A 21,537-nucleotide genomic window follows, 5' to 3' on the forward strand; every position below is an offset into this window, starting at 1 on the left:
AATGCTTGTGTTCCTAGCTCCAACAGTAGTATCTAACTAAATGCTTGTGTTCCTAGCTCCAACAGTACAGTAATATCTAACTAAATGCTAGTGTTCCTAGCTCCAACAGTAGTATCTAACTAAATGCTTGTGTTCCTAGCTCCAACAGTAATATCTAACTATTCACAACAATACACACTCATCTAAAAGTAAAAGAATGGATTTAAGAAATATATAAATATTAGATTGAGCGACGTTTGCGTGGCGTTGTTGTGCCTTGTTCACCACACTGTCTGTGTGGGTGGACCATTTCCGATTGTCAGTGATGTGTACGCCGAGGAACTTGAAGCTTTCCACCTTCTCCACTGTTGTCCTGTCGATGTGGATAGGGGGGTGCTCCCTCTTGTTGCCTGAAGTCCACGATCAGCTCCTTTTGTTTTGTTGAAGTTGAGTGAGAGGTTGTTTTCCTGGCACCACTCTCCCAGGGCCCTCACCTAGGTTTTAATGGTCACAGTATCTCCTATACACTTCCTGATGAACTCAGTCACCGTATCGGTCTATTCATCGATGTTATTCTGAGGCTACCCGTAACATATCCCAGTCCCCGTGATCAAAACAATCTTGAAGCATCGATTCCGTTTGATCAGACAGCATAGAATAGATCTTAGCACAGGTATATACTGTTTGAGTTTCTGCCTATAGGAAGGGAGGAGCAAAATGGAGTCTTGATCAGGTTTTCCGAGAGGGCGGCGGAGGGCCTTGTAGGTATTTCGAAAAGTTGAGTAGTGGTCCAATGTTTTACCAGAGAGAGTACTACAGTCAATGTGTTGGTAGAACTTCGGTACCGTTTTCCTCAAATTTGCTTTGTTAAAATCCCCAGCTACAATAAATGTTGTTTTCTGTTAGCATAAAGTCCAGTGTAGTTCTTTGAGGGCAGTCGTGGTATCGGCTTGAGGGGGAATATACATTGCTGTGACTATAACCGAAGAGAATTGTCTTAGGCGGTAATACGGTCGGCATTTGATAGTGAGGTATTCTAGGTCGGGTGAACAAAAGGACTTGAGTTTATGTATGTTATTACAATCGCAACATGATTAGTTAATCATGAAACATACACGGCCTTCTTCTTCCCAGAGAGTTCTTTATTCCTGTCTGCACGATGTACTAAGAACCCAGATGGCTGAATGGATGGGGACAGTATATCCCTAGAGAGCCATGTTTCCGTGAAACAGAGTTTGTTATAATCCCTGATGTCTCTCTGGAAGGAGATCCTCGCCCTGAGCTCGTCTACTTTATTATCCAGAAACTGAACATTAGCGAGTAATATACTGGGAAGCGGTGGATGGTGTGCACGCCTCCTGAGTCGGACTAGAAGTCCACTCTGAATACTTCTTCTCCGACGGCAGTGTTTTCTGGGGGGTACGAACAAAGGGGGGGTACGATCAAATTTGGGAAAGTCGTATTCCTGGTGAAGGAAAAGCAGCCAACAAGTGCTCAGCATATGTGGGAACTCCATCAAGACTGTTGGAAAAGCATTCCTTATGAAGCTGTTTGAGAGAATGCCACAACACATTTGTGGTTACTACATGATTCCATATGTGTTATTTCATTGTTTTGGTGTCTTCACTATTATTCTACAATGTAGAAAATAGTAAAAAATAAAGAAAAACCCTGAAATTAGAAGGTGTCCTAACTTTTGACTGGTACTGTATGTTAAATTGCAATCAAAATGTCAAGACCATTAATCTGAAGAACAGTCCCTCTCCCATGTCTCTCTAAAGGCCACAGACTGTGTTACCTCCCAGATAAAATGTTCACGTTGTGTGCAGATTTTAAGGTTGTTAACGATTGTCAGACGTCTTGACTCATTCAGGGTGACGGGGTCCACTGTGCGGTCATAGGATTTGAAAAGGTTATGGCAGTGTTAGAAATGTTTATCCTTTTATAGTGCGTAGAACTCTATTTAAACAACAACCAGCTGACTGGTGTAGAGCTCTATTTAAAAACAGACAACAACCAGCTGACTGGAGTAGTGCTCTATTTAAAAACAGACAACAACCAGCTGACTGGTGTAGAGCTCTATTTAAACAACAACCAGCTGACTGGTGTAGAGCTCTATTTAAAAACAGACAACAACCAGCTAAGTGGTGTAGAGTTCTATTTAAACAACAACCAGCTGACTGGCGTAGAACTCTATTTAAAAACAGACAACAACCAGCTGACTGGAGTAGAGCTCTATTTAAAAACAGACAACAACCAGCTGACTGGAGTAGAGCTCTATTTAAACAACAACCAGCTGACTGGAGTAGAGCTCTATTTAAAAACAGACAACAACCAGCTGACTGGTGTAGAGCTCTATTTAAAAACAGACAACAACCAGCTGACTGGTGTAGAGCTCTATTTAAAAACAGACAACAACCAGCTGACTGGCGTAGAGCTCTATTTAAAAACAGACAACAACCAGCTGACTGGCGTAGAGCTCTATTTAAAAACAGACAACAACCAGCTGACTGGAGTAGAGCTCTATTTAAACAACCAGCTGACTGGTGTAGAACTCTATTTAAAAACAGACAACAACCAGCTGACTGGAGTAGAGCTCTATTTAAACAACCAGCTGACTGGCGTAGAACTCTATTTAAACAACAACCAGCTGACTGGCGTAGAATTCTATTTAAAAACGGATAACAACCAGCTGACTGGCGTAGAACTCTATTTAAACAACAACCAGCTGACTGGAGTAGAGCTCTATTTAAACAACCAGCTGACTGGAGTAGAGCTCTATTTAAACAACCAGCTGACTGGAGTAGAGCTCTATTTAAACAACCAGCTGACTGGAGTAGAGCTCTATTTAAACAACCAGCTGGCTGGAGTAGAGCTCTATTTAAACAACAACCAGCTGACTGGAGTAGAGCTCTATTTAAAAACAGACAACAACCAGCTGACTGGAGTAGAGCTCTATTTAAACAACAACCAGCTGACTGGAGTAGAGCTCTATTTAAAAACAGACAACAACCAGCTGACTGGTGTAGAGCTCTATTTAAAAACAGACAACAACCAGCTGACTGGTGTAGAGCTCTATTTAAAAACAGACAACAACCAGCTGACTGGCGTAGAGCTCTATTTAAAAACAGACAACAACCAGCTGACTGGAGTAGAGCTCTATTTAAACAACCAGCTGACTGGCGTATAACTCTATTTAAACAACAACCAGCTGACTGGTGTAGAACTCTATTTAAACAACAACCAGCTGACTGGAGTAGAGCTCTATTTAAAAACAGACAACAACCAGCTGACTGGAGTAGAGCTCTATTTAAACAACCAGCTGACTGGCGTAGAACTCTATTTAAACAACAACCAGCTGACTGGCGTAGAATTCTATTTAAAAACGGATAACAACCAGCTGACTGGCATAGAACTCTATTTAAACAACAACCAGCTGACTGGAGTAGAGCTCTATTTAAACAACCAGCTGACTGGAGTAGAGCTCTATTTAAACAACCAGCTGACTGGAGTAGAGCTCTATTTAAACAACCAGCTGACTGGAGTAGAGCTCTATTTAAACAACCAGCTGGCTGGAGTAGAGCTCTATTTAAACAACAACCAGCTGACTGGAGTAGAGCTCTATTTAAAAACAGACAACAACCAGCTGACTGGCGTAGAACTCTATTTAAACAACAACCAGCTGACTGGCGTATAACTCTATTTAAAAACAGACAACAAGCAGCTGACTCGATTAGAGCTCTATTTAAACAACCAGCTGACTGAATTAGAGCTCTATTTAAACAACCAGCTGACTAGATTAGAGCTCTATTTAAACAACCAGTTGACTGGATTAGAGCTCTATTTAAAAACGGATAACAACCAGCTGACTGGAGTAGAACTCTATTTAATAACAGACAACAAGCAGCTGACTCGAGTAGAGCTCTATTTAAACAACCAGCTGACTGGATTAGAGCTCTATTTAAACAACCAGCTGACTGGATTAGAGCTCTATTTAAACAACCGGCTGACTGGATTAGAGCTCTATTTAAACAACCAGTTGACTGGATTAGAGCTCTATTTAAAAACGGATAACAACCAGCTGACTGGAGTAGAACTCTATTTAATAACAGACAACAAGCAGCTGACTCGAGTAGAGCTCTATTTAAATAACCAGCTGACTGGATTAGAGCTCTATTTAAACAACCAGCTGACTGGATTTAAACAACCAGCTCTATTTAAACAACCGGCTGACTGGATTAGAGCTCTATTTAAACAACCAGTTGACTGGATTAGAGCTCTATTTTAAAACAGACAACAACCAGCTGACTGGAGTAGAGCTCTATTTAAAAACGGATAACAACCAGCTGACTGGTGTAGAGCTCTATTTAAAAACAGACAACAACCAGCTGACTGGTGTAGAGCTCTAATAAAAACAGACAACAACCAGCTGACTGGTGTAGAGCTCTATTTAAACAACCAGTTGACTGGATTAGAGCTCTATTTAAAAACAGACAACAACCAGCTGACTGGAGTAGAGCTCTATTTAAAAACAGACAACAACCAGCTGACTGGTGTAGAACTCTATTTAAAAACGGACAACAAGCAGCTGACTCGAGTAGAGCTCTATTTAAACAACCAGCTGACTGGATTAGAGCTCTATTTAAACAACCAGTTGACTGGATTAGAGCTCTATTTAAACAACCAGCTGACTGGATTAGAGCTCTATTTAAACAACCAGCTGACTGGATTAGAGCTCTATTTAAACTACCAGCTGACTGGATTAGAGCTCTATTTAAACTACCAGCTGACTGGATTAGAGCTCTATTTAAACTACCAGCTGACTGGATTAGAGCTCTAGTTAAACAACCAGCTGACTGGATTGGAGCTCTATTTAAACAACCAGCTGACTGGATTAGAGCTCTATTTAAACTACCAGCTGACTGGATTAGAGCTCTATTTAAACTACCAGCTGACTGGATTAGAGCTCTATTTAAACAACCAGCTGACTGGATTAGAGCTCTATTTGAACAACCAGCTGACTCAAAGGCTGTTTGTCCCTCCTCTCTACTTCCTTTCTGTCCTCCCCTCATCTTCTCCAGTTGCTCTTTTGAAACAAGTTGGAGGCTACAACCATTCCCAAAACAAAAGAGAACAAGCAACTTGAGCCCTCTGACTGTTGGCTTCAGATAGGGAGATACAGAATGCTGTCGGGGAGTGTTTTAGACAGTGGAGAGAGAGAAACCACTCTGACTGTGTTCCTCAGCGCGTGTGTTTACTCAGCAAGCATTAAACGTTTACTATGCAGAAATTGCTCCTCCATTTCCTGGTTGCTAGAACTCTCTAATAGTTTAATAATAATAGTCTAATTTGATAATAATAATAATAATAATAATAATATTAATTATTATTATTATTTATTATTATTATTATTATTATTAATAATATAATAATTAATAATAATAGTCTAATAGTTCAGCTGTTTGAAGCTGCTGTACAAAACCGAAAGTAAAAGACACAAAACCTAAGAAAGGGAAGCATAGAAAAAGCACACAGAACCAATCTACCTATTCTTAGACTGGCTTTCATTGAGAATTACAGATCTATAATTCACATTTCTATGAGTTAAATATTGCCACTTGTTGCATGTCTACACATTTTGCCAAAGATAAAAATGATATGCTATTCTATGATATATGCTAGATGGGCCAGCTGCTCTGGGTAGTATTAGAGAGAGGGGGTTTCTACCAGCTGATGCTACAGGTATGCACCAAATATGTGGTGAGAGGGATTGACCATCATCAATTTTATAGCGACTTGTATTGAACATACTCCGTTACCCCTTTTTAATATTCTTCAAATATATTTTAATCACTGGTCTGCAACATACAGAATTATGTTAGTTTGTGCATAATGCTTTAATACATTAAGTAACACATACAAAGACAAATGTTCAAAATAATCTGCGGGACTAAAATATATCTTCATCCAGAAGTTTCTCTGACCACCTCACACCTGCGCACAGCATGTCGGGGCCCGCAGGTCACGCCAGTTGCTCACGGGAATGCAGCTCTCAACAGTCAGGCAAACGGTGGTTAATGAATGAATGAGGAAGGAGAGATTGAAATACGGTCTTACAGTTGGGTCTGTTTCATCGTGTACTTGAATGTCAGTTCCTCTCAGAGCATATTGACATGCAGGCCTCTCCCTAGTCTCCTCCCTTGTCTCTTCTAAAATCTGGTCTCTGCCTGCAGCTTCTGGGGAACCAGCTGCTGCTCCTATTAACATGAGAAAGGCCTGTACAGTTGAAGTCGGAAGTTTACATGCACCTTAGCCAATTACATTTAAACTCAGTTTTTCACAATTCCTGACATTTAATCCTTTTAAAAAGTCCCTGTTTTAGGTAATTTAAGATCAACACTTTATTTTAAGAATGTGAAATGTCAGAATAATAGTAGAGTGATTTATTTCAGCTTTTTATTTCTTTCATCCCAGTGGGTCAGTTGTTTACATACACTCAATTAGTATTTGGTAGCATTGCCTTTAAATGGTTTACCTTGGGTCAAACATTTTGGTTAGCCTTCCACAAGCTTCCCACAATCAGTTGGGTGAATTTTGGCCCATTCCTCCTGACAGATCTGGTGTAACTGAGTCAGGTTTGTAGGCCTCCTTGCTCGCATACACTTTTTCAGTTCTGCCCACATATTACATATTTTCTATATGATTGAGGTCAGGGCTTTGTGATGGCCACTCCAATACCTTGACTTTGTTGTCCTTAAGCCACTTTGCCACAACTCTGGAAGTATGCTTGGGGGTCATTGTCCATGTGGAAGACCCATTTGCGACCAAGCTTTAACTTCCTGACTGATGTCTTGATGTTGCCTCAATATATTCACATAATTTTCCTCCCTCGTGATGCCAGCTATTTTGTGAAGTCCACCAGCACCCCCATGCTGCCACCGCCGTGCTTCACGGTTGGGATTGTGTTCTTCGGCTTGCACGCCTCTCCCTTTTTCCTCCAAACATAACGATGGTCATTATGGCCAAACATTTATATTTTTGTTTCATCAGACCAGAGGACATTTCTCCAAAAAGTACGATCTTTGTCCCCATGTGCAGTTGCAAACCGTAGTCTGGCTTTTCTATGACAGTTTTGGAGCAGTGGCTTCTTCCTTGCTGAGCGGCCTTTCAGGTTATGTTGATATAGGACTCGTTTTACTGTGGATATAGATACATTCGTACCTGTTTCCTCCAGCATCTTCACAAGGTCCTCTGCTGCTGTTCTGGGATTGATTTGCACTTTTTGCACCAAAGTACATTCATCTCTTGGAGAGAGAACACGTCTCCTTCCTGAGCGGTATGACGTCTGCGTGGTCCCATGGTGTTTATTTATACTTTTCACAGCAAAGTACGTTCATCTCTAGGAGACAGAACGAAGGCTGTGTGGTCCCATGGTGTTTATACTTGCATACTATTGTTTGTACAGATGAACGCGGTACCTTCAGGCGCTTGGAAATTGCTCCCAAGGAGGAACCAGACTTGTGGAGGTCTACAATTTATTTTCTGAGGTCTTGGCTGATTTCTTTTGATTTTTCCATTATGTCAAGCAATGAGACACCGAGTTTGAAGATAGGCCTTGAAATACATCCACAGGTACACCTCCAATTGACTCAAATTATGTCAATTAGCCTATCAGAAGCTTCTAAAGCCATTTTCTGGAATTGTCCAAGCTGTTTAAAGGCACAGTCAACTTAGTGTATGTAAACTTCTGACCCACTGGAATTGTGATACAGTGAATTATAAGTGAAATAAAGTGTCTGTAAACAATTGTTGGAAAAATGACTTGAGTCATGCAATATGTAGATGTCCTAACCGACTTGCCAAAACTATAGTTTGTTAACAAGACATTTGTGGAGTGGTTGAAAAACAAGTTTTAATGACTCCAACCTAAGTGTATGTAAACTACTGACTTCAACTGTATATATATACACACAGTTCATTCAGAAAGTATTCAGACCCTTATACTTTTTCCACATTTTGTTACATTACAGCCTTATTCTAAAATTGATTAATTACATGTTACATGTTACAAAAATTACTTGTTATGCACAAAGTAGATGTCATAACCGACTTGCCAAAACTATAGTTTGTTAACAATAAATTTGTGGAGTGGTTGGAAAACTAGTTTTAATGATAAGTGTATGTATACTTCCGACTTCAACTGTACATCCCTGTATCCTCCTCCTTCCCATCGCAACCATGGCTGTATGTAGTACTGTGCCCCTCCCATAGTCTCTTCTGGACTGGGGACTGTGAAGAGACCTCTGGTGGCATGTCTTGTGGGGTATGTATGGGTGTCTGAGCTGTGCACCAGTAGTTTAAACAGACAGCTGGGAGCATTCAACATGTCAATACCGCTCACAAATACAAGTAGGGATGAAGTGTCATGATCGTCGTTGTAATCATACTCAGACCAAAGCTCAGCGTCGGTTTTATTTGAAGAGAACCGAATACCAAAACAATAAAGAAGAAATTGCTGCCTATATATGATCCCCAATCAGAGACAACGCTACCTCTGATGGGAACCATACCAGGCCAACAAAGAACCAGGCCATACTATACCAGCCCCCCCTAGTCACAACCCCGACCTAACCAAAATAGAGAATAACAAGGCTTTCTATGGTAAGGGCGTGACAGTACACCCCCACCCCCCCAAATGTGCGGACTCTGGCCGCAAGACCTGAAACAAACTAGGGAGGGTGGGGGGGGTGACTTTAGCCCCGCCCAGACCATGGGTCCCGGCCATGGAGCCGGGTTGGACGCCACACCCGGACTGGGCACCTGCGCCGAGGAACGCCATGGAGCTGAGTTGGCCGCCATTCCTGGACTGGGCATCAGCGCAGAGGAGGGTTCCGGCCTTTGGCGCAGGACTGGACGCTGTGCCTGGACTGGGCACCGGTGCAGAGGAAGGTTCCTGCCATGGGGCAGGACTGGACTCTGTGCCTGGACTGGGCACCGGCACAGCGGAAGGTTCCTGCCATGGGGCAGGACTGGACGCTGTGCCTGGACTGGGCACCGGTGCAGAAGAAGGTTCCTGCCATGGGGCAGGACTGGACGCTGTGCCTGGACTGGGCACCGGCGCAGAGGAAGGTTCCTGCCATGGGGCAGGACTGGACGCTGTGCCTGGACTGGGCACCGGTGCAGAAGAAGGCTCCGGCCATGGAGCTGGAGGTTCCGGACCGTTGACCGTTGCTGGAGGTTGCCGGAGGTTGCGGAACGTCGCAGGAGGTTGCGAACTGTCGCCGGACTTGGGAGGTGCACTGGAGGTCTGATGTGTGGGGCCGGCACAGGTTCAACCGGACTGGTGACACGCACTTCAGGGTGAGTGCGGTGAGCAGGCACAGGATGTACCGGACTGGGGAGGCGCACTGGAGGTCTGGTGCGTATAGCCGGCACAAATTGTTACAGAACGGTGACACACACCTCAGGGTGAGTGCGTGGAGGAAACGCAGGACATACCGGACTGGGAAGGCGCACTGGATGCCAGATGCGTGAAACTGGTGCAGATGACTGGTGTCACGTTCCTCAGCACGCCCGCTCTGCAGCACTCTCATCACCACCACCAATCTTTCGTCTAGTTCCTCCTTCGACTCCCTGGTGGTCTCTGGCTCATTCCTCGGCTCCGCCGACCACCCCGTGTGACCACCCCGTGTGCACCCTCCAAAAAATGTTGGGCTGTCTTTTGGGCTTTATACCTGGCCGCGAACCCGTGTTGTCACTGTCCTCCCTTCTCTCCCGTTGTCTGACTCCATGGCAGGCTTTCATGTCTCGCCAAGTGTCGTGGTTTCCTGTATTACTAAATGATGAGAGTTATAAACCACACACCAGTCAGAGTTATATTTAAAATTCATCTTTAATTATACACTGCTCAAAAAAATCTGAATGAAATGTTCTTATTAAATACTTTTTTCTTTACATAGTTGAATGTGCTGACAACAAAATCACACAAAAATTATCAATGGAAATCAAATGTATCAAAGTCTGGATTTGGAGTCACACTCAAAATTAAAGTGGAAAACCACACTACAGGCTGATCCAACTTTGATGTAATTTTTATTTATTTTTTATTTTTATTTCACCTTTATTTAACCAGGTAGGCTAGTTGAGAACAAGTTCTCATTTGCAACTGCGACCTGGCCAAGATGAAGCATAGCAGTGTGAACAGACAACACAGAGTTACACATGGAGTAAACAATTAACAAGTCAATAACACAGTAGAAAAAAAGGGGAGTCTATATACAATGTGTGCAAAAGGCATGAGGAGGGAGGTGAATAATTACAATTTTGCAGATTAACACTGGAGTGATAAATGATCAGATGGTCATGTACAGGTAGAGATATTGGTGTGCAAAAGAGCAGAAAAGTAAATAAATAAAAACAGTATGGGGATGAGGTAGGTGAAAATGGGTGGGCTATTTACCAATAGACTATGTACAGCTGCAGCGATCGGTTAGCTGCTCAGATAGCTGATGTTTGAAGTCGGTGAGGGAAATAAAAGTCTCCAACTTCAGCGATTTTTGCAATTCGTTCCAGTCACAGGCAGCAGAGTCTATCTCTGACCGTTTGAGCAGACACATGCACATTTGTGGCCTGCTGGAGGTCATTTTGCAGGGCTCTGGCAGTGCTCCTCCTGCTCCTCCTTGCACAAAGGCGGAGTAGCGGTCCTGCTGCTGGGTTGTTGCCCTCCCTACGGCCTCCTCCACATCTCCTGATGTACTGGCCTGTCTCCTGGTAGCGTCTCCATGCTCTGAACACTACGCTGACAGACACAGCAAACCTTCTTGCCACAGCACGCATTGATGTGCCATCCTGGATGAGCTGCACTAACTGAGCCACTTGTGTGGGTTGTAGACTCCGTCTCATGCTACCAGTAGAGTGAAAGCACTGCCAGCATTCAAAAGTGACCAAAACATCAGCCAGGAAGCATTGGAACTGAGAAGTGGTCTCTGCAGAATCACTCCTTTATTGAGGGTGTCTTGCTAATTGCCTATAATTTCTACCTGTTGTCTATTCCATTTGCACAACAGCATGTGCAATTTATTGTTAATCAGTGTTGCTTCCTAAGTGGACAGTTTGATTTCACAGAAGTGTGATTGACTTGGAGTTACATTGTGTTGTTTAAGTGTTCCCTTTATTTTTTGAGCAGTGTATGAGCTTCACCATAGCCCTTTGACTCTGAGATCAATTCAGTGTCTATAAATTAATTCTGAGAGTGCTTACAAAAGAATAGTAGTATATTTTATAGCCAAGATACACCCCTCTCAACTCTCATGACGAACCACAAATCTCAGGAACTTCAAAAAGGGCCTTTTACTTGAGAAAGGAGTATCCCATAGCCAGACAGCATTAGCTATAAATTATCGTTCAGTTTGGTAAATAAGACGAGGTTCTAATCTCGTTCTTGGTACTTCATAGTACCAAAACATTACCTCATCCAATGGCATATATCAATTGTCAATTCTAGATACTCCCATCTCAAATACACCCCCCTCCTGGACAAGCTCACTGAGGGGAGTGAGCCTCTAGGTCATATACTAGGTCAAGATAAGTTCAACATCAGAGGGGACATACAATGGTTCCAGACACTGCCATACTCCTCCCCCCAATGGGAAAAGGAGGTTGTGACTGGAGTACAGACATCGTGGAGCCCTTCACATGGTTTAACAGATACATTCACATATGAAGACAATGTTCAATTCTGACTTCTCCCTTTCTGATATTCTGCATATTACCAGACATATAAAAGACAAGCCTGACCTCTCCCCTCTCTGGGACCCAAGTGACTTTACCCTAGAGAAGAAAGGAAAAATGAAATTGCCAACAGTATAGTCGAAAAGAAGACATTCTAATGACAAGTATCTCACATAAGCATATTATGAAATTAAATAAAACATCTTATTTATCAATGTTACCTAACTAATTCTGATTCAGCTATGACACAAGTCCAGGATATTCTCTCCTCGACCAGGATGCAATCTCCTCCCGAACAGCTTGGTCCTGTTTTGATCTTCTGTCACGGTCATGTGGAGAATTAACGGACCAAAGCGCAGTGTGGAATTGGTTTGACCATCTTTTTATTTGAAGAGAATCGAACAACAAAACAATAAAGCAGAAACGATACGTGAAGCTCAAGCAGTGCTCACAGGCAACTACACAGAAACAAGAACCCACAAAACACAGTCAGGAAATGGCTGCCTAAATATGATCCCCAATCAGAGACGACGCTAAACAGCTACCTCTGATTGGGATCCATACCAGGCCAACAAAGAAATGCACACACTAGATACACCCCCCCCCTAGTCACAACCCCAACATAACCAAAATAGAGAATAACAAGGCTCTCTATGGTCAGGGCGTGACAGGAAGTCAATCCTCCACTTTGAGCCAGGAGAGATTTACATGCATATTATATTATTAATATTAGCTCTGTGTAGATTTAAGGGCCAGCTGTGCTGCCCTGTTCTGGGCCAATTGTGCGCCGCCCTTTGGGACTCCCAATCACGGCCAGTTGTGATACAGCCTGGATTCGAACCAGGGTGTCTGTAGTGACACCTCAAGCGCTGAGATGCAGTTCCTTAGACCGCTGCGTCACTCAGGATCCCCTATCAGCAAACATAGACACACTAGCTTTACTCCGAGCCAGTGGCCGTTCATTAGTAAAGATTGAAACATGTAAGGGGCTTAGTCAGCTGCCCTGGGGAATGCCTGACTCTGCCTGTACTATGTTGGAGAGCCTTCCATAAAAATCACCCTCTGTGTCCTGTAAGACGGATAACTCTCCATCCACAATATAGCAGGTCATGTAAAGCCATAACACTCATTTTTCCAGCAGCAGATTGTGATGTCAAAAGCTGCACTGAAGTCTAACAAAACAGCTCCCACAATATTTGTATTATTAGTTTTGCTCAGCCAATCAGTCATTTTTATAAGTGCTGTGACCTTCCCTATAAATGAGGTGATAAATCATTGAATCTGGTGATACTATAACTAAGACTATAGCTGAGCTGAGACTATAACTGAGCTGAGACTATAACTGAGCTGAGACTATAACTGAGACTATATCTGAGCTGAGACTATATCTAAGAGACTATATCTGAGACTATAGCTGAGCTGAGACTATAGCTGAGACTATAGCTGAGCTGAGACTATAGCTGAGACTATAGCTGAGCTGAGACTATAGCTGAGCTGAGACTATAGCTGAGCTGAGACTATAGCTGAGCTGAGACTATAACTGAGCTGAGACTATAACTGAGACTATATCTGAGCTGAGACTATAACTGAGACTATAGCTGAGCTGAGACTATAGCCGAGGCTATAGCTGAGCTGAGACTATAGCTGAGCTGAGACTATAGCTGAGACTATATCTGAGCTGAGACTATACCTGAGACAATAGCTGAGACTATAGCTGAGCTGAGACTATAACTGAGACTATATCTGAGCTGAGACTATAACTGAGACTACAACTGAGACTATAGCTGAGACTATAGCTGAGCTGAGACTATAACTGAGACTCTAACAGAGCTGAGACTATAACTGAGACTCTAACAGAGCTGAGACTATAACTGAGAATCTAACAGAGCTGAGACTCTAACAGAGCTGAGACTCTAACAGAGCTGAGACTATAACAGAGCTGAGACTATAACAGAGCTGAGACTATAACAGAGCTGAGACTATAACAGAGCTGAGACTCTAACAGAGCTGAGACTATAACAGAGCTGAGACTATAACAGAGCTGAGACTATAACTGAGACTCTAACAGAGCTGAGACTATAACTGAGAATCTAACAGAGCTGAGACTCTAACAGAGCTGAGACTCTAACAGAGCTGAGACTCTAACAGAGCTGAGACTCTAACAGAGCTGAGACTCTAACAGAGCTGAGACTCTAACAGAGCTGAGACTATAACAGAGCTGAGACTCTAACAGAGCTGAGACTATAACAGAGCTGAGACTATAACTGAGACTATAACAGAGCTGAGACTATAACAGAGCTGAGACTATAACAGAGCTGAGACTATAACTGAGACTATAACAGAGCTGAGACTATAACAGAGCTGAGACTATAACAGAGCTGAGACTATAACAGAGCTGAGACTATAACAGAGCTGAGACTATAACAGAGCTGAGACTATAACAGAGCTGAGACTATAACAGAGCTGAGACTATAACAGAGCTGAGACTATAACAGAGCTGAGACTATAACAGAGCTGAGACTATAACAGAGACTATAACAGAGCTGAGACTATAACTGAGACTATAACAGAGCTGAGACTATAACAGAGCTGAGACTATAACAGAGCTGAGACTATAACAGAGCTGAGACTATAACAGAGCTGAGACTATAACAGAGCTGAGACTATAACTGAGACTATAACAGAGCTGAGACTATAACTGAGACTATAACAGAGCTGAGACTATAACTGAGACTATAACAGAGCTGAGACTATAACAGAGCTGAGACTATAACTGAGACTATAACAGAGCTGAGACTATAACTGAGACTATAACAGAGCTGAGACTATAACAGAGCTGAGACTATAACAGAGCTGAGACTATAACAGAGCTGAGACTATAACAGAGCTGAGACTATAACTGAGACTATAACAGAGCTGAGACTATAACAGAGCTGAGACTAACTGAGACTATAACAGAGCTGAGACTATAACTGAGACTATAACAGAGCTGAGACTCTAACTGAGACTATAACAGAGCTGAGACTCTAACTGAGACTATAACAGAGCTGAGACTATAACTGAGACTATAACAGAGCTGAGACTATAACAGAGCTGAGACTATAACTGAGCTGAGACTATAACTGAGACTATAACAGAGCTGAGACTATAACAGAGCTGAGACTAACTGAGACTATAACAGAGCTGAGACTATAACTGAGACTATAACAGAGCTGAGACTCTAACTGAGACTATAACAGAGCTGAGACTCTAACTGAGACTATAACAGAGCTGAGACTATAACTGAGCTGAGACTAACTGAGACTATAACAGAGCTGAGACTCTAACTGAGACTATAACAGAGCTGAGACTATAACTGAGACTATAACAGAGCTGAGACTCTAACTGAGACTATAACAGAGCTGAGACTCTAACTGAGACTATAACTGAGCTGAGACTATAACAGAGCTGAGACTATAACTGAGCTGAGACTATAACAGAGCTGAGACTATAACAGAGCTGAGACTATAACAGAGCTGAGACTATAACTGAGACTATAACAGAGCTGAGACTATAACAGAGCTGAGACTAACTGAGACTATAACAGAGCTGAGACTATAACTGAGACTATAACAGAGCTGAGACTCTAACTGAGACTATAACAGAGCTGAGACTCTAACTGAGACTATAACAGAGCTGAGACTATAACTGAGACTATAACAGAGCTGAGACTATAACAGAGCTGAGACTATAACTGAGCTGAGACTATAACTGAGACTATAACAGAGCTGAGACTATAACAGAGCTGAGACTAACTGAGACTATAACAGAGCTGAGACTATAACTGAGACTATAACAGAGCTGAGACTCTAACTGAGACTATAACAGAGCTGAGACTCTAACTGAGACTATAACAGAGCTGAGACTATAACTGAGCTGAGACTAACTGAGACTATAACAGAGCTGAGACTCTAACTGAGACTATAACAGAGCTGAGACTATAACTGAGACTATAACAGAGCTGAGACTCTAACTGAGACTATAACAGAGCTGAGACTCTAACTGAGACTATAACTGAGCTGAGACTATAACAGAGCTGAGACTATAACTGAGCTGAGACTCTAACTGAGCTGAGACTATAACTGAGACTATAACTGAGACTATAACAGAGCTGAGACTATAACAGAGCTGAGACTATAGCTGAGACTATAACTGAGACTATAACAGAGCTGAGACTATAACAGAGCTGAGACTATAACTGAGACTATAACAGAGCTGAGACTATAACTGAGCTGAGACTCTAACTGAGCTGAGACTATAACTGAGACTATAACTGAGACTATAACAGAGCTGAGACTATAACAGAGCTGAGACTATAACTGAGCTGAGACTAACTGAGACTATAACAGAGCTGAGACTATAACAGAGCTGAGACTATAACTGAGCTGAGACTCTAACTGAGCTGAGACTATAACTGAGACTATAACTGAGACTATAACAGAGCTGAGACTATAACAGAGCTGAGACTATAACTGAGCTGAGACTATAACTGAGCTGAGACTATAACTGAGACTATAACAGAGCTGAGACTATAACTGAGCTGAGACTCTAACTGAGCTGAGACTATAACTGAGACTATAACAGAGCTGAGACTATAACTGAGACTATAACAGAGCTGAGACTATAACAGAGCTGAGACTCTGAGACTATAACAGAGCTGAGACTATAACTGAGACTTACTGAGCTCAGACTAATTTCATGGTGAACAGTATGTTTCTATCTGTCCAACTCTATGACCATCTCCTCTCCCCTTGTCCTGCAGTGGTCAGTTTGCGGTGGTAAAGAAATGTCGTGAACGTAGCTCTGGCCTGGAGTATGCCGCTAAGTTCATCCGTAAGCGACGGAGCAAGTCGAGCCGGCGTGGCGTGACCCGGGAAGACATCGAGAGGGAGGTCAGCATTCTGAAGGAGATTCAACACCCCAACACCATCACGCTACACGACGTGTTCGAGAACAAGACTGATGTCATCCTCATACTAGAACTGTGAGTACCCTGACCCCTCTGACGCCCTGACCCCCTGACGCCCGACCCCCTGACTCCCTGACCCCCTGATGCCCGACCCCCCCTGAAGCCCTGACCCCCTTACGCCCCACCCCCTGACGCCCGACCCCTGACCCCCTGACGCCCGACCCCCTGATGCCCTGACCCCCTTACGCCCCACCCCCTGACGCCCCACCCCTGACCCCCTGACGCCCGACCCCCTGACGCCCTGACCCCCTGACGCTCCACCCCCTGACGCCCCACCCCCTGACACCCTGACCCCTGACGCCCTGACCCCCTGACGCCCCACCCCTGACGCCCCACCCCCTGACGCCCGACCCCCTGACGCCCTGACCCCTGACGCCCTGACCCCCTGACGCCCTGACCCCCTGACGCCCTGACCCCCTGACGCCCTGACACCCTGACCCCCTGACGCCCGACCCCCTGACGCCCTGACCCCCTGACGCCCTGACCCCCTGACGCCCTGACCCCTCTGATGCCCAACAACCCCTGACCAGACTGGTTACAGATCAAGGTTGAGGCCATAGTTAGGGGTGCTTTCTCATCAGAACCAGTTTGTGAACTAGTGTTATGGTTGTGGCTGCTTTAACCTGGACTCTCTGGCTTGAAGAATCCATTACAGGTCAAAGATAAGCACTGTGAATGATGTTACCACATCAGTACCACTACAATACGCTGTGCCAAAGACCAATGGAAGGTGGTGTTTCTACCAGGGCTTCTACCAAGAGAATCTCTTGAGAAAGTGTGTGTAACTTGTTATCTTTGACACGGTTATCCCAGTAGACAGTATTTCAACCACATAATGCACCCAAGACCAACTGAAGTCTTATCAGAAACGTGTTTCATCATTTTCTCAGCTTTTCCTTTCCTTAAAACGGGTCAAACTGATGCCATTGATCCTGTGCAACATGTCCCAATCTTTCCAATGTTTTGGAGTTATTGCGTTTTCTCCCCGGTCGACAACTTTACCGATGGTAACTAGATGCTCATTCTATCGATGTAAGACAGACACTCCTGGAGTATCCCAAATAATAACGGGATATTGGTGTGCATATAAAGGTGCTCAGTGAAATATAATCACTTTGTTGTCCTTGATCATTCATTTTAAGTTTGTCCTGAAAATCATTTTTTTTCATCAGTATTTTATATACATGTTTTATAATATGTATATTTGTATAGACTACACCTAATAAAGAATAGAAGAGGCCTTTCCTTTCATTCAAATTAGAATTGCAATTCTGTATGCTGTTTGCTACTTCAAGAATTTAATTGGAATTGATGAGACATTTTATATTCTGAATTGAGCACTACCCTGTTTTATAAATCCTGACAGTCCCTATACCCAGTCCCTATACCCAGTCCCTATACCCAGTCCCTATACCCAGTCCCTATATCCAGTCCCTATACCCAGTCCCTATGCCCAGTCCCTATGCCCAGTCCCTATGCCCAGTCCCTATACCCAGTCCCTATACCCAGTCCCTATACCCAGTCCCTATACCCAGTCCCTATACCCAGTCCCTATATCCAGTCCCTATACCCAGTCCCTATATCCAGTCCCTATATCCAGTCCCTATACCCAGTCCCTATACCCAGTCCCTATACCCAGTCCCTATACCCAGTCCCTATACCCAATCCCTATACCCAGTCCCTATACCCAGTCCCTATACCCAGTCCCTATATCCAGTCCCTATATCCAGTCCCTATACCCAGTCCCTATACCCAGTCCCTATATCCAGTCCCTATATCCAATCCCTATACCCAGTCCCTATACCCAATCCCTATACCCAGTCCCTATACCCAGTCCCTATACCCAGTCCCTATACCCAGTCCCTATATCCAGTCCCTATACCCAGTCCCTATATCCAGTCCCTATACCCAGTCCCTATACCCAGTCCCTATACCCAGTCCCTATACCCAGTCGCTATATCCAGTCCCTATATCCAGTCCCTATATCCAGTCCCTATATCCAGTCCCTATACCCAGTCCCTATACCCAGTCCCTATACCCAGTCCCTATATCCAGTCTGTTCCAGCGTAAAACAAAAAAAAACAGGTTGTTTTGGCAACTTGTGGTCAAGTGACTGAACACTGTGTTGTGATTGGCTGAGTGTGTTACTATCCTGTCACTGCTTCCTCTGCAGTTGGCTGCTACATCCTGTTCCCTGTTTCCATCCTCAGAGGAAATACATAAACAAGGGATTTTTTTTAGGGGGGAAAACATCAACAATGTTGTCATTACAGTGACCTGCTATATCAGCCACCAGTCACCAGTCTGAGAGCACCATGTCGTCATCCCAAATGGAGACCTAGGTCCTTTTTGACCAGGACCCATTTAGTGCCACTTCACTGAATCATTACTCAGTGATTCACTAATGTTTTATAAAAAGGCAATACATGTGCCTACATAAACTGTGCCAAAGGTAATATATTCCAGTGTACACTCTGGTGGAGGGTTGTCTTCACGGCCTCCATCTCTCTAGACTCTGGTGGAGGGTTGTCTTCATGGCCTCCATCTCTCTAGACTCTGGTGGAGGGTTGTCTTCATGGCCTCCATCTGTCTAGACTCTGGTGGAGGGTTGTCTTCACGGCCTCCATCTCTCTAGACTCTGGTGGAGGGTTGTCTTCATGGCCTCCATCTCTCTAGACTCTGGTGGAGGGTTGTCTTCACGGCCTCCATCTCTCTAGACTCTGGTGGAGGGTTGTCTTCATGGCCTCCATCTCTCTAGACTCTGGTGGAGGGTTGTCTTCATGGCCTCCATCTGTCTAGACTCTGGTGGAGGGTTGTCTTCATGGCCTCCATCTGTCTAGACTCTGGTAAAGGGTTGTCTTCATGGCCTCCATCTGTCTAGACTCTGGTGGAGGGTTGTCTTCATGGCCTCCATCTGTCTAGACTCTGGTGGAGGGTTGTCTTCACGGCCTCCATCTCTCTAGACTCTGGTGGAGGGTTGTCTTCATGGCCTCCATCTCTCTAGACTCTGGTGGAGGGTTGTCTTCACGGCCTCCATCTCTCTAGACTCTGGTGGAGGGTTGTCTTCATGGCCTCCATCTCTCTAGACTCTGGTGGAGGGTTGTCTTCATGGCCTCCATCTGTCTAGACTCTGGTGGAGGGTTGTCTTCATGGCCTCCATCTGTCTAGACTCTGGTAAAGGGTTGTCTTCATGGCCTCCATCTGTCTAGACTCTGGTAAAGGGTTGTCTTCATGGCCTCCATCTCTCTAGACTCTGGTAAAGGGTTGTCTTCATGGCCTCCATCTGTCTAGACTCTGGTAAAGGGTTGTCTTCATGGCCTCCATCTCTCTAGACTCTGGTGGAGGGTTGTCTTCACGGCCTCCATCTCTCTAGACTCTGGTGGAGGGTTGTCTTCACGGCCTCCATCTCTCTAGACTCTGGTGGAGGGTTGTCTTCATGGCCTCCATCTCTCTAGACTCTGGTGGAGGGTTGTCTTCATGGCCTCCATCTCTCTAGACTCTGGTGGAGGGTTGTCTTCACGGCCTCCATCTCTCTAGACTCTGGTGGAGGGTTGTCTTCATGGCCTCCATCTCTCTAGACTCTGGTGGAGGGTTGTCTGGTGAAGGGTTGTCTTCATGGCCTCCATCTCTCTAGACTCTGGTGGAGGGTTGTCTTCATGGCCTCCATCTCTCTAGACTCTGGTGAAGGGTTGTCTGGTGAAGGGTTGTCTGGTGGAGGGTTGTCTGGTGAAGGGTTGTCTGGTGGAGGGTTGTCTGGTGGAGGGTTGTCTGGTGAAGGGTTGTCTGGTGAAGGGTTGTCTGGTGAAGGGTTGTCTGGTGAAGGGTTGTCTGGTTGTCTGGTGAAAGGTTGTCTGGTGAAGGGTTGTCTGGTGAAGGGTTGTCTGGTGAAGGGTTGTCTGGTTGTCTGGTGAAGGGTTGTCTGGTGAAGGGTTGTCTGGTGAAGGGTTGTCTGGTGGAGGGTTGTCTGGTGGAGGGTTGTCTGGTGGAGGGTTGTCTGGTGGAGGGTTGTCTGGTGGAGGGTTGTCTGGTGGAGGGTTGTCTTCATGGCCTCCATCTGTCTAGACTCTGGTGAAGGGTTGTCTTCATGGCCTCCATCTCTCTAGACTCTGGTGGAGGGTTGTCTTCATGGCCTCCATCTCTCTAGACTCTGGTGGAGGGTTGTCTTCACGGCCTCCATCTCTCTAGACTCTGGTGGAGGGTTGTCTTCACGGCCTCCATCTCTCTAGACTCTGGTGGAGGGTTGTCTTCACGGCCTCCATCTCTCTAGACTCTGGTGGAGGGTTGTCTTCATGGCCTCCATCTCTCTAGACTCTGGTGGAGGGTTGTCTTCATGGCCTCCATCTGTCTAGACTCTGGTGAAGGGTTGTCTTCACGGCCTCCATCTGTCTAGACTCTGGTGAAGGGTTGTCTTCATGGCCTCCATCTCTCTAGACTCTGGTGGAGGGTTGTCTTCAAGGCCTCCATCCCTCTAGACTCTGGTGAAGGGTTGTCTGGTGGAGGGTTGTCTGGTGGAGGGTTGTCTGGTGGAGGGTTGTCTGGTGGAGGGTTGTCTGGTGAAGGGTTGTCTGGTGAAGGGTTGTCTGGTGAAGGGTTGTCTGGTGAAGGGTTGTCTGGTGAAGGGTTGTCTGTTTGTCCGGTGAAGGGTTGTCTGTTTGTCTGGTGAAGGGTTGTCTGGTGGAGGGTTGTCTGGTGGAGGGTTGTCTGGTGGAGGGTTGTCTGGTGGAGGGTTGTCTGGTGAAGGGTTGTCTGGTGAAGGGTTGTCTGGTGAAGGGTTGTCTGGTGAAGGGTTGTCTGGTGAAGGGTTGTCTGGTGAAGGGTTG

General features: G+C 44.7%; 1 protein-coding gene across 1 annotated transcript in view; it reads left to right on the forward strand.

The window, feature by feature from the left end:
• The window catches only part of dapk1 (death-associated protein kinase 1), a 244,153-nt gene that overhangs the window by 69,751 nt on the left and 152,865 nt on the right, over positions 1-21,537 (forward strand). Inside the window, 1 exon segment of the mRNA XM_046351536.1 lies at positions 16,511-16,732. Coding sequence (XP_046207492.1) covers positions 16,511-16,732 — 222 coding nt within the window.

The sequence above is a fragment of the Oncorhynchus gorbuscha genome, linkage group LG05 (genome assembly GCF_021184085.1).
Source record: "Oncorhynchus gorbuscha isolate QuinsamMale2020 ecotype Even-year linkage group LG05, OgorEven_v1.0, whole genome shotgun sequence".
Taxonomy (NCBI): Eukaryota; Metazoa; Chordata; class Actinopteri; order Salmoniformes; family Salmonidae; genus Oncorhynchus; species Oncorhynchus gorbuscha.